General features: G+C 42.2%; 1 protein-coding gene across 1 annotated transcript in view; it reads right to left on the reverse strand.

Moving 5' to 3' along the window:
- srrm4 (serine/arginine repetitive matrix 4) overlaps positions 1-8,951 on the reverse strand; it is a 55,148-nt gene extending 46,197 nt beyond the window's left edge. Inside the window, exon 1 of the mRNA XM_070905126.1 lies at positions 8,749-8,951. Coding sequence (XP_070761227.1) covers positions 8,749-8,951 — 203 coding nt within the window. The remainder of the gene's footprint in view (positions 1-8,748) is intronic.
- Between the last annotated feature and the right edge of the window lie 5,653 nt (positions 8,952-14,604).

Below are 14,604 nucleotides of genomic sequence, written 5' to 3' on the forward strand. Positions count from 1 at the left end.
CAAAAACAATGTTGCCAAAGCACCAAAATACAATTTGTCCAAATATTTTTTATATAATATACAATAACACTATATCTCTAATCACTTTATTTTGTGCCAGTGTTTCCCATTAATTACCCGTCACAGTCTAATTGGTCCAAGAGTTGAGTACAAGTGCCACAGCCCTCTCCATATCAGGCTCATAATAGCCCTAAATAAACTGCATTACCCAGGGGGCACTATGTTAGCTAACGTTAGCGCCACTGTACATAATAATTTGCTGATACCAGCCGATAAGCACGCCAACATGTGAATAAGGGGAGTACTAACACTATTTTTTTTTTCCACTTAACGTCAACTAACATCCCAGTATCCAACAGTCCAAACACAATTTTATCATCATCAATGTGCGACAGTAAACAGATAACGTTACTGCAGAAGTTATCATTGATAAATCTGGACTGCACAAAATGCTGCTCGGGAAATGAGGCAAGAGGAAGGCAGTGTGAGGCATTTTCCTCACAGAGGTGGACAACAGGCTGCAAACTGTGATCCCTGAGAGGGAATTTCACAGCAGCTTTGAGCTGATGTTTGAAGGAAAGGGTTAACGCTCGGCTCTTTGCTTTCATCTTCGAAAATGCTGCTGCTGCTGCTGTTCAGCTCTGGAGGAATTATCATGTTGAACCCCCCTCCTGGCGTAATGTGTGTCAGTCTCCATATGTACTGTATGTGCATGCCCATATATGTCCATGTGTTTGCCCTCATGTGTGTATAGGTAGGTACCTGCTCATGCAAGCAGTTTGTGCACATGTATTCTGCTGTATTTGTTCCCATAAAGGACCAACTATCCTCACAAGAAGAGGAAAAATGAGTGAGGTCTTCTATTCCTCAAGGTTTGTTAATAATATGGTTATTATATAAGGTTCAGGCGGAGGCGACAGTACAAAACAAAGATAAATAAATACTGGCGGGCTTATACACACCAACATGTATGTTTGGAGAATAAAAATGTGCCGCAATGACTCCAAGTCTTTTGCAGAATCAATATCAGACGTTCTTTCTTGTGACTAAGTGTCTCCATGTACTTTTTCAGTCAACTGCTTTTGTTTCAGTGCTAACGTTTAATACTAAATTCTTCAAAATGTCTTGCTGAACAAATTAAAGGTCGCCTGTGTCTTTATGATGGATTCAAACTGCTTCTAGAGTCTCACATTTACCAACGCTGTCTTTTTCACAGCAGCCATTGTTGTTATTCTGAGTTTATGTCATTTCTATTTATGTTTTTTTTTTTTCTGGGTAACAGCCACCTCTTTATGTTGTCTTCATGTTGCCTGCTGGCCTTGGAGAGTAAAACAACGAACAATATGAAACTGCAACAATTGCACACAAATCTGTATGAGTTCATGTGTGTGTGTGTTCATCGCTGGCATGTTGATGCCTGTAGGGGTTTTGATGCACTAAACCACTGAATACAGTAATAATAATGCACATACAGTATATATGTGTGTAGTCAGAAGGATTCAGAGCAGCTCCATCCTCTCAAAACCGCAAACAAGCACACGGCCTTACATCTTTTCATGAAGTGTGCATACGGGAACAAAAAAGAAAGACATTGGCTGGATTCAAATATCAAAGACTCTTTTGAGCTTCCCATTCACAGAGTCTTGCTGCTTGCAGGCACAGCCAGTTACCCATCATGCTTAGGCTATATCAAACATCTATCACAAGTTAGCACATCGTTTCCCAGAATCAATAGGACTGTCATTAAAGCTAAACTAATTTGTCACGGTGCTGGGTTGAGTCTTTGTGACGCGGAGACGAGAGGGAAAATTTGTAAATGTCAAAGTTAGCTTTAAAAGCCAGACCCAAAAACCTCCCCTTGTTATATTACAGTCATTTTGGGCTAGTTTACCTTTTATGTTCTGCCGTTGTGGCTGTTCAGTGTTTTTTTAGCATAAGGTGGTGCATGTTATTTGATGATAACAAATGTTAGGTGAATACTGCTGTATAATGTGCTACTGTTAAAGTAGGATTTAGCATTTAGTATCATCCCATAATGGTCACTTGCAGCTGCTGCTTTGCAATAAGCCTCTGCAATGATCCTTCAACAGCCACTGCAGGATATTACCTTCCCACAAAAGTTCTAGATGCAGGAGAGGAGAGACCCAAAGAGACCCAAATTGTAGATACTACTTTCTAAAACATTTTTGTACTGTATGACTGAAAATAGAATTTAATTAGAATGTCTTTTTCTTGAATGATTCAGAGTTGGTTCCACAGTGCGTAAATACAGCAAATCGGAGAAAAGTTTTGTTTTCCTACTGTCTCCCCTAAAGAGTGCATCATTTTCTTCCTTCATGCTTCCATTTGCTTTTGTGAAAAGTTTCCAAATCCTTTGAAATTCTTTTTATTTTAGCTGAGCGATTCAGTGTTTTTTGGGAAATTGTGGATGTTCCACACATCTTAGAACTAATGAAACCCTTTCAAACCCCCACTGGATAAACTAAAAATTGCTTGAGCTTCAAGCTATAAACAACTCTCTCTTTGTTTTCATAAGAGATCTTCACCCAAACAGAAAATTAGAAGACTGCATCTTGGCAGAGGCCGTCCAATCTTGTTTTGAGCATTTGTGGAATATTTAAGGAAATCATTAATATTTTCTTTAATATTTTCTGTCTCCTAACAGGCATAAATCAGGAAGCAATTCACATTTTCTACAGAATGCGGCAGCTCGACTACTAACAAAAACCAAGACAAGACAGCATATTACTCCCCTTTTAATGTCTTTTAATGTTTAATTTATGACTTTGTATGTGTATTTATTCTTTTTTTCCTTGTAAAACACTTTGTAAACTCTGGTTTTGATAAGTGCCATATATATATATATAAACTTTATTATTATTTTAGTACTTAATGCACAACTACATGCTGTGACAGTGTTATCAGGTCAGACACTCAATCCTGCTGAAGAACACACTGGAACGCTGCATCAAGTGTTAAGTCACTGACGCTGGTTTGATTCAAACGGATTGCCTACGTGAGAATCAATATCAAATGTGAATCCACTGAGCCCGATTCCTGCCTGGGGAGTCGGCATCATCTCTCCCTCTCTTGTCAGCATGCCTCAGCAGCCACATCCTGGGCGCTCTGAGTAATGTGACACAGACACAGAGAGGCCGAGTTAACGCACACTGAAAAGATACTGCGAGAAGGAAGGAGAGAGATACTGATGTGAGGAGAGGGAGACAAGTCGGGGAAAGATACTCGGCGATGAAGAGAGCAGAAGCACAGACAGAGAGATGTATAACGGCAGACAAACCCCTCGTCCGACACTAAATCATGTTTGTCATTCTCGCAGAGAGAAAAGAGAGAGAGATGCTTCGTCCCAGGGGCAGCGCTGACTGCTTCTCCTTGATGTTTTTGAGACTCTGTATCCTGTATTCATTTATTCCCACGCTCAGAACATTTTAATGCCTGCGTTTGCTTCTTCACGTACGTGGCCACCGTATAAATTCAAACGCAAGACAAGCCGTTTCCACTGCATCCACAGAGGGGGTGGACACAAAAACATTAACACGCTCAGACAAACATACAGGTTGAAAACAAACCCCCATTAGTCAAGCTTATTTTGAAGAAAAAACTAAGGCAAACCTGCAAAAGTTATGTGCACACACAGCTTTCCTGTGCAATGAGGGATTATAGAGTTGCAAAGTGGTAAATACTACAATACCCATGAGCCTCAGTGGTAGCGAATTCAAAAGCTTCATTGTGGCAGATGAGGACAAAATTGCCCCAGAATGCAAAAGGGGAATTCACTATTGTCAGTCTTCAGCTTAATATTTAGCTTTCAACTACGGCTAGCGGTGAACATAACAGATTTTTGAGCTTGATGTCAGGATGTCTGTTACAGAAGTGCACCTTGGGAATCGTAGTTAATTCTTATGTTAATATCTTAAAAGGTTCTTTGACTTCTTATTAAAGAACCAGATATTTTCCAATGCAGTTGTTCTTATTTGGTAGTAATGTTTCAGCCAGTATTGTGTCATGCAGATGTTAGCCGTAGAAGAGCTCCAGCTGTCAGTCACGTAACATTGACTTTGACTTCCAAAATAGCTTCTCATAGTCTATTACTGTCATTTCAGGTGCACTCACCTTCAGTTTTACCTCAAACCAAAGTGGTTAAAGATAATCTGGCATGTTTACAACCTGTCTGCTCTTCTGAGTTTACGTTTTTTCTTTCCCTGTCAGACGTTGTTGTATTTCCAGATTTCAGATATCAGCTTGGTGAGTATAGATAACTTAACACTCAAACTGCAATAAACCTGAATTATCCTTTAATACAATGCTATGGTTTTAATAGTATAGGTTGCAGCATTTTAGATAAAGTTGCACCTTTTAAAGACATTACAACGTCAACCCCCTCTCCCCAGCTAAATGATCACATCAAAAGAAAGTGCAGAGAGACAGAAAGAATTTGGAAAAAAGATATACTCTTTATTTACCCTCAGAAGTCTAATGAAAATCTTTCAATCTAATATTTTTTCCCCACCTGATTACCTCTCAAAGCCACAATCCCAGGGTTTTACTTCAGTGATCAGTCCTCCTCTTACCCTGTCACCACAGCAAAATGTTCCCCAATCGATATCAATCAGTATCAATAAAACAAAGGAGACCAGGCTATAAATTTCCCCCCCATCATGTGAAATATACATCTCTCCTGTTCACTCGTTTGGAATTGATCTGGAAAAAACAGTCGCCGTCATGAAATCCTCTCTCTGCTCTCTAGATTTCTGACCCACTTGGCTTTTAAGATATGTTTCTCACACCACTGAGCCTAATATTCTTTCCATTATTAGCTGTTATCTTTCCACTGGCACTTTCCCATCTAGTTTTAAGCATTCAATTGTCCAGCCTCATTAGTTTTAAATCATGCTATGCCTGTTTCAAAGCTTCAGTTTTCATCAAAGAGTTTAAACAAACAATAATAGCATTTTTCGTTCCTTTCATAGCACAAAAACTGCACTAATTAAAGTGACCAACTCTGGTTTGTATTTGACTCCAACCCAGTGTTTCCGTTATGGTGGTGGTGCAGTGGTTAGCACTGTCGCACGGGAGGTAAAGTGGGACATCCTCTGTCCACATGTCGAAGCGTCCTTGGGTAAGACACTGAACCCTAAGTTACTTCAGCTGAGGACAATATCTGAAGAGAAATCATTTCAAACAGCTGCTGACCCTGTGAAAGTAATCCATGCCATGCCTTTATTTCCTCTCTCGCCTGGACTTCTGTAATTCTCTTTTCTCCGTCGTCAGCCATAAGTCAACTGCTCGCCCAACAAAAATGCTGCCTCTGGTTTAACAAACTCGAGGAAATCAGATCACATCGCTCCCATTCTTGCATCTTTATGCACTCGCTGCGTGTGAATTTTAGAATTGACTTCCTCAGTATCCTCAAGTATCTCAGGCTAACCAACTCCGCAGCATCTTCACATCTTGCCTTTTTATTTTGTTGTAACTATGTCTGTACCCTGTTTTGGTCTTATTTTTCTATGCTCCTCATTGTTTTACTGTTACATTCTGTGCTGTACTTTTAAAATGTAAAACATTTAGCATTTTTACAAGTTTTACAAGTATTCTCATCATGATCCATTTTTGATGAGAGCATTTCAAAGACTGTTGATTTAACTTCATTGTTGTTTTTCAGGCTGCAGCTGAATTGCACTGCATTCTATTCTGAAGTGTTGCTGTTATTTTGTCCACCCCGCTGTATATTCCCACCGGTGCTGCCAGTGTACGAGCCCCTCCAAACCCTTTTCCTCTCTTCCTCGTTAAACCAGCATCTGCTGAGGTAAGAGGCCTAAACCCCCCACCACACACACACACACACACACACACACACACACACACACACACCCTTGCATTGCATTCTCTCTCCTGCCATCTGCCACAGAGTTGGACAAGACCCCACTTACACGGCAGGCACACACACACACACACACACACACACACACACACACACACACACACACACACACACACCCTTATTTCAGACCCTTGCAATTGCTGGAAAACATTTCCAGCAGAGACGCACATGAATGCACACAATACACTCATATACACACACACACACACACACACACACACACACACACACACACACACACACGCATACGCCAAAGTTAGCCAGGCTGCATATTTAATGAGGAGCCCCCCCATGAACAAAACAGCTTGTTGCAGGGTCATAATGGTTTCGAGCGAAGCCCCACCCCGCTGCACGGAGCCAGTGAACTCCTCCCCTCCACTGTGCGCCTGGCCTGAAGAGGAGGAGAGACGGGGAGGACAGAGAGGGGAGGACAGAGGGAGAACAACAGCATCTAATTACCCCTCTGTGGCTCTCGGGCCCCTCCAGCCTTTTCATTTCAGGAGTTAAAAGAGAGAGGAGGAGGAGAACAGAAAGGAAAAGCGAGGACGGTGATAAGAGAAAAAAAGACCCGTGCTGATTGAACATGAAAACTCTCCCTGTGGCTCCCCCTCCGTCTCCTCTCTTCCTTCCCTCTCTGCTTGTTGTACATAATGCCCCCCTCACTTTCATCGCAATTGTTCATCGCCCCTCAGTTATCCACAGTGAATAATGATGTTTCCTCTCCGAGAGAAAGAGGCAGAGGAGCAAAGCCTAAGGCCATGCATTCTGATGGCCTAAGCATTCCCCAGTCACACTCTGCTCGGGCAAAATCAACAGTGCAGCAGAAAGGGGGGGGGGACGCCTGAGCCGCCTCCTGCATCCATATTCTTTGGGTGTTGTGTTTGTTTGTTGTGTTTTTTTTCTTATTATTTACAATCTGTATCACCCACAAGTCCCTCTGCATTTCACCCTCCTACAAATATACAGAGAGAGAGAGAGAGAGAGAGAGAGGAACAGTGGACAACGGAGACGCTGCTGTTGTCTTTCACAAACAGACCCGGGCGAATTAGCAACATTATGTCCGCTCTCTGGGGGACGTTCCCTCTCGCCTGCCCCTGCCATGCTGTCATCATCGTCACTGTCACCCGGACGGAGCCCGTGGAGGGGCACAGCCACTGGAGGAGAGCTTCCTTCCAGAGAGAAGCTGAAGCTGAAGAGACAGCTGGGCTTTGGTCCAGAGTCTCCGGCTATTTCAAACAGGCTGCTCAGTTCATGGCAGCCAGCCACGTTACATTTAATTTCTTTGTGGGTTCATTTGCTTTGTTTCAAATTTTTTTTTTTTTTGTTGTTGTCAGTTTCTACAAATAGATTTGAATCTATCGTCTGCACCAGGCTGTGGTTGATTGACAGGGAAATTGAGGCTGCAGTTATTTGCTTAGATCGCTGAGCTGGGAGCACAATGAAAACTAGGCATATTTGGTCATATTTTTTTTATCATATCCTACAAGCTAATAAAATCCTTTATAACCAGGCCATGTGCAGCATTATGGTCCTGCTGTAATAGAACCCATTAAAGACACATTATCCGGTTCAGTGTGTCTTTCCGCTGCCGGTGCTGATGTGGGATGAAATGGGCCATTCTAATCCTCATTAACATAGCTAATTTCACATAACAGAAAGTTGATAGTGGGTGTCAAAACCATTCAAAGGTCACCCAAGCAAGCTACATCGTTTGATATGTAAGTACGCATGCGTGTATGTCTGCAAGTGTGGTCGTGTAAATGTTCTGTTGCTAATACTGAGAGCCCCTCTCAAAGGCAAAGCAGTGTCAATGTGTAGTGTTTGACAAATAGGCACAGCAGGCAGAGCAGCGCATGGTAAAATGGATAAAGTTGTCAAAGCCAGCAGATGATGGCCGTGCTCACAGGAGCAAAGATGGGATAAAAAGAGGGGATAAGGAGGAGAAAAGGGCAACAGATATTCATCCTTCCCTCTCCTCCCCTCTGAGGCTGTACGGGCTACAGCTAACCTTTGGTCGGAGGGATGAAACAGGGAGAACAAACGTGACATGTTGCTCCTCCGACAGACGCTGGCACACAGCCATGTCACCGGGGGAAGAGGAGACAAGTCTGACATTAGAGGCATGACGATGCTGCCACATGACCTTTAAGAAGGGACAATTAACTGAACGTCACTGTTCATGCCAGCCGGGTTTGGCTCACATGTGTCCGGCTGCATACGAAAAGCAAAGAGAGATCATACGTGTGATCAATCAACAGTAAAGCAGAATGCACTGAGTTGTAGGTCAAAAGGAGTCTAGGTCAAAACTCAGCGTTTTAAGATGAGTTACATGTAACTTTTGTTTCAACATGTATTTGACTATATTTCAAGCTTCTAACAACATGTTAAAAAAACAAAAAAAAACAATGGTTATATGCATCCTAGACATCTAAAATAATTACTTTTCCACTAAATGTACCCCAGTTTCAGCTGGACAACTAGACGTCTGTTGACCTCTGGTTATTTTACCAAAAGCATGGTCTTTGGGACTTTGGAAGACACAATCAACTTGTTATTTGTGTGGCGTGAAAACAAAACACCAAATCTGAATGTCTCAAAGAAATATCAATATATGCTAAACCTTTTGAAATTGAGCGTCTTGGCATGTGCACACACAAAAGATGAGTTTAGTGGTTGATAAACAAACATCAGTGTCCTTCTTAGCAATCGCTCCACAGCATCTTGCTGATGTTTTGTATAAACAAGCATGTGTTGCAATCTTTGACAACTCTGAAGCAGCTGGATAACAAACACATTTCAAATGTGTGGAAAAAAACACACTGACTGCGATTATAAAGTAGAGAACTCACTCGGTCACCCTCCTGCGGGCGGTGATGCTGGCCACGATGACGCTCTCTGGTCTCGGGGTGGCCACAGCCTTGAAAGTCCCCTTCCAAAACTTCTCAAAGAGCTGCTTCTCTTCCAGCTGGTGGAAGCCGGCAGCGCTGCCCTGCGATCCCAGGGATGGAGAGGGGCCACTGGGGCCGAGCTGGAGCGAACACGGGGTCTGCATCTGGTCTCCGAAAACAAACCGATAGAGTCTACACACTCATGGAAACGCACACGGGCGCTGGTGGTTGCTCAGGAGCTGTCCAAGTACTGAATCAAACCGAGTAAAGCGCAGCGACTGTTTAGCACCGTCCTCTCGCCTCACAGCAGCGGGGCAATGTGTCAGCGCGTCTGTCTGCTGGCTCCGGAGCGGCAGCGTGGGGAGAGGGACAAAAGCTGACCCTCTCCAACTGGAGGCTGGGTATTGTTCTCCCAGATGAGGGAAGGAGGGGTGGGGGAGATTGTGTTTCTCTCTCCGCCTCTCCTCCTCTTTCACATCTGCTGCTTTTTGGGGGACGTGGGGAGGGGGGCGGGGGGGGTCGGGGGTTCGGGAGTCGGAGCGCTCCTTTCTCCCGTCGGCAGCTTCACAAAGAACTAGGCATCGCTCGCAAGAGACGGAGCATGTTTCAGTCCTGAGGAGTGAGAGAACAAGTGGTGTTCTTGCTGCTGGAGTGCAGTGTTTTGGCTGTAGAGATGCACGCTGGCTCGGGGCTCACCGGGTGTCAACGCAAGTGTTGCGGGGCGTCTGAGGGCAGGCGTGAACGTGCGTTGGAGAGCGTGTGAGTGGAAATCGAGTGAGGAGCTGAGCTGAGAGCGGCTCGTTTTGTGTCTCTCCGCCTGTGACGTCACAGTTGGGGGCTGGACGCTGGGGAGAGGGACACCTTCTGTCTCTCTCTCTCTGACTGTGTTGCACTTGTCTCCCTCTGCTATACCCTTGATTAGGATCACTTCTCATCCTGACGTGTGCCAGCATCAGTTTCCTTCTTTCTCCCTTCATTCCTTCCGTCCTTCTTCCCTCTTTTCTTCTTCTCCTCCCTTTCCTTCATCATTCCACTTCTTTCAGTAAATACTACAGCTACAACAATTAGTCAGTTAAAACAAAAAAAAAATAATCAGCAACTATTTTACTAAGCGATATAGTCACTTTTTAAAGCAAGAACTTCAAACACTGTCTGGCTCCGGCTCCTCCGATCATCATAAATTGATTATCTCTGGGTTTTGGTCTGTTGGTCAGGCAGAACAAGACATTTGTAGATGTTACCACTCTGGGAAACTGTGATGTGTATTTGTTTTTGTATTATTTTCTGACATTTAAAGGCCAAACGATTAATCAATAATGAATTCATCAAATTCATTTTTGAAAACAGATAATGCTTGCCTGAATGAGGTTTCAAGTTTTTTTTTTTAGCCTTTCTCAATTAATTATTGTGTTTTTGTCCTTCGTCAAAATTGAAATCAGTTGCTTTTATTGATTGTATTTTCTTTACATATGCACTATGAGCATACAAAGGTAAAAAATAACAGAGACAAACATTACATCTTCCAGTGAATCTCTGTGTAATGTTGCTGTTCATTACATTGTCTGTAGTATTGAACCTCCACCATGACTGATGTTGACTGTTGTCATCATCTGCACAAGTTATCGAGTACTGAATGAAAACTAATAGAACCGTCTTACAATATATTGTATAATTCAACACAACAATACTACACACATAGTTAGATCAACAACTTTCTCACCCGGCCTCATCAATAGTTGAACATGGGTTCTAGTTATAGAGCAAATGTTGTATAGGACAGGATCCCTGAATATGCGATTATTGATATGATTACTCTCCATATAGTCTGCAATATGTTGTAAACTCTGGCAGTCTTTCTTGTCCTCTTCCCTCACACACACACACACTCACACACACTTAGTGTCTTGGACAAAAGACTGACTAAATCAGCATAACAAAAGGCTTGGCTCAGTGAGGACCAGCCGGAGCATGTGGCTGACACAAACCTCCCCCGGGGGTTTCAGCTTTTCCCTGCCGTCGGATACCTCCTCCTCTCCAGTCTGCTTCTACACGACACATAACACGGAGCAACAGCTCAACAATCTCCACCCCAACCCTCCCTCCCTCTTTTCCTCTCCCTTTCTTCGCTCTGTCTCTAATGCTGCATATCATCGGCTGCTTGCTGCTGCTGTAGCGTGGGGCTCTGCTTGGAAAGCTTGGGAGGGATTATTTACTACTACAGGGATGCCACCCTGTTTAGGCTACAACAGACGCCCTGTGTAATACTTAAAGGATAAATACTATTTATAGACTTTTGGAATTGGTTGCACGCTGTGACATGAGACAGCAAACAGCTCATATATTGACAGCCTTAATGTAGAACAGGTTCACTTCTGTTACTGTGACAAGCCTTCAGTAGAGGCACAGGTGTAAACATACGTACTTTAGATCTGTTTGCCTCTATATCACTGACTGAAAGAGTCTGCCTCTTCGGTTCCTGTCAGCTTTTACACATTTTACATGTGCTGTACTAAAGCTTTTAAGATTATGTCGTTTTTTTTTATGCAGATTTTCCCATTTTAACCCATTAGCGCTGAAATTAACTACAAATCGCACTCTTTGCATTATCCTAAATTGATTTGCAATTGATTTACAATTTTCCAGACGGTAATTGGTTTCCATTCATTTCAGGATACTATGAAAATCAACCTTCAAAGACTCCACCACGATGAACAATTAACCATCTTTCTTATTTTAGGGGCCATGTGCAGCAGTTGTGAGCAAAACAGCCATGGATAGTGAATTCAAGGTCTCTTGTGGCATTTAGGAAGTGGTTGTTGACTGCCAGAAAGCATTGCATTGATTATTTTCATTATTGATTTATCTGCCAATGAGTTTTTACAGTTATTTGTTTATTTAGTCTACAAAATACTAAAACAACTTCTATCATAAGTTCCTGGAACCAGAACTTCTATATTAGAAACGAAACGATTTGTTGATTAATCACTTAGTCCTTCCACAGAAAACTTTGATGAATCATTTCAGTCATTTATCAAGCAAAGGCATGACTGGCTGGCTGGTTTCAGCTCCTCTAATGTGAGAGGTTGTTGGTTTTCAGTAAATGTATCGTTCTAAATTAAACATCTTTGGGTTTTGAACAAAACAAGCAATCTGAAGACGTCACTTTGGGCTCTGGGAAGTTGTAATCTGCGTTTCTGCTTTCTTTTTTTTTTTTTGACATTTTATAAAATAAACAATTAAACGGTTCATTAAAAAATAATTGACCGATTAGTAAATAATGAAATTAATCATTAGTTCCAGCCCTACTCTATAACACAAAGTGGATAAAAGAGTGTGAACACAACTTCTTCTGATGTCACCCGTTGGTTTGTGGACTACCGTTTTGAAGCCTCTAGTTTGGCATTTTAGCCGTCGCCATCTTGGTCTTTTGGAACCAGAAGTGACCATATTTAGACGAGAGGGTGGAGCTGGGGATCTGAGAACCCAAAGACAACATACCCACCTACCTATACCTGCAACCTGACTGCACCTGGCTCCTGGCTACGACGTGCGAAGTCGCTGCTAACAAAGTTAGCTTGTAATTGTACTTACCGGAAAACATGAACAGCCGACTCCTAGAGTGTCTTTTAGAACGACCGAACGCCGTTATCCTGATTGACTGGTCGCCGTGGAAGCGACTTGGCAATTACAAGGTAGCCACGCCCTAAAGGATACCCTGCTTTATTCTATTCTAAATGGGACCATAATGAACTAAATGAACATCATGCTGTATTGAAGAAGACTTGAAACTGGTGATTAAAACCATAAACACATTAGGAAAATGTTTACTGAGGTAATAAATCAAGTGAGAAGTAGGGTCATTTTCTCATAGACTTCTATACAATCTGACTTCTTTTTTGCAACCAGTGGAGTCGCCCCCTGCAGGCCATTAGAAAGAATGCAGGTTGATGCTTGTGTAGGACACATCCGTCAAGTGATGTGACGGTACTACAACAATCAGTGGGTAAAATCTGGTGAAGAACTATGAACACGAGTCATGTGACACTTAAATAAATCCAGCTTTTATCTGAAAAGTGATGATATTCTGTTGTAACCCGGTTGCCATAATACAAACTACATATTCTTTAGATGATTTATTATAGTCCTTTAATTTGTTCACACATGCTGAATGCTGATGGTAAATACATCTGTTCTGGACCTTGTTTCTATGCAGGATGAACCAGGTTCATCATACCACAATATTCCCTAGCAGTGTGTGTGTGTGTGAACAAGGTGTCATAAACAAAGGTTTTCACATGCTGTACAGACAACGTTGTCACGCGAACTTCTCTTTCCCCCTGATGAGAAGCTGTAGGCGTGGGCAGGAATTTATATCCCTCCCTGCTAATAGGTATGCATAAAGACGTACCTCATCTGTATTAATAAAGCATATATTAGCTGATAACATGAAACCTTGATGTATAACAACGGCAGCCCCCTAATGATAAGTGGCTGCTTCATCAGTGTGCTTTGCATAAAGATGGCGCAGAGGCACTCTTGAATCAAACCAGAGGGCAGAGACGAGCCGGTACAACAAAACACAGAATATGTTTCATTTATGGTGGGGAATATCAAACAGCCGCTTCTGCCGTGAGATGAAGTCTAGGTTATATTGGAGGGCAGTGCCGAGGGCAATGGGGTGGACTTCCTCCTGCTGAGTGTTTTTATGAAGTGCTTTTGCTAGCAGTGGTTTTTATATGGAAAGTTGAGCTGAAGGACACAGAGCTGTTGTGGGAAGAGTCATTAAACTGTGGAGAGACAATCATTTCATGTTTTAGCCTTGGTGTTTTCAGAGAGAATTGCACCTACCGGCAGTAATTGCTTTTGAAGTGTTACATGGCATCACATACAGAAGAGAATTAACACTATTCATCATGATTCGCTATTAATGTTTCTATGGTAAAGGCGTCACATCAATATAACATTTTAAGAATTTAATTTAATCATAATAACTTTGATTTGTGATTGAGCTACTTTGGATGCAGCATCAACAACGCTTTATTAACTTTTTATTAACTATTACTACTAACAAGGTGACTGAACAGTGTTGTGGGTGAGCTGATGCACAGCCACAGCTGAGCATGAAGTGCATCCATTCAAAGTAGTTTGAGTAATTTTTTAAAAGAAGCAGAGGGAATATACGAACAGCTCTAAAGCTGACAGTAATTGCAGCTGTTAGAGCAGATGGATTCATCTCTATGGATTTCTTTAAGTTGCAAATCTATTCAACAAGAACGGGAAAAGGCAAATTGTTCAAAGAATGTAATGTTCCTTTCAATATGTTTCTTTTTGTGCGAGTTCTGCTACTGATGCATCATTTGAAAGTTGTTTTTGTTCTGTTGAAACTCACAAAACTAAGCTTCACCTTTCCTTCAAAGCCCTGAGCAGTATTTTCTTTTCACATCATGGGGCATTTCTTTTTCATTTTCACTTTCAGCATACACACCTTCACATAACTTCAAGAGGAATCAACTGCTGGTATTATTTGGGGGTAAGCCGTCACCACAGCGTTCAGGACAGCCGAGCTTACTTTTTTAAAAGTTTTGACGAGATGTGACAGTAACATCGTTTCTTGGCTCTACTTTGTTTAAAGTCCCCGTCGCTACGTGAAAAAACATCAGCAACCTCTGAGCTAGCAGCCTACACACTGAAAATGGCAAGTTTTGACAAAGATTTGGATCACCTGTGGTTTTAACGGGTCCAGTGTATAAGTATAGGTAGGCTTCACCTCTAGGACACAGATGATGATCAAGTTATTTATCAGTAAAAGTTGCAAAA

The sequence above is a fragment of the Enoplosus armatus genome, chromosome 4 (assembly GCF_043641665.1).
Source record: "Enoplosus armatus isolate fEnoArm2 chromosome 4, fEnoArm2.hap1, whole genome shotgun sequence".
Taxonomy (NCBI): domain Eukaryota; kingdom Metazoa; phylum Chordata; class Actinopteri; order Centrarchiformes; family Enoplosidae; genus Enoplosus; species Enoplosus armatus.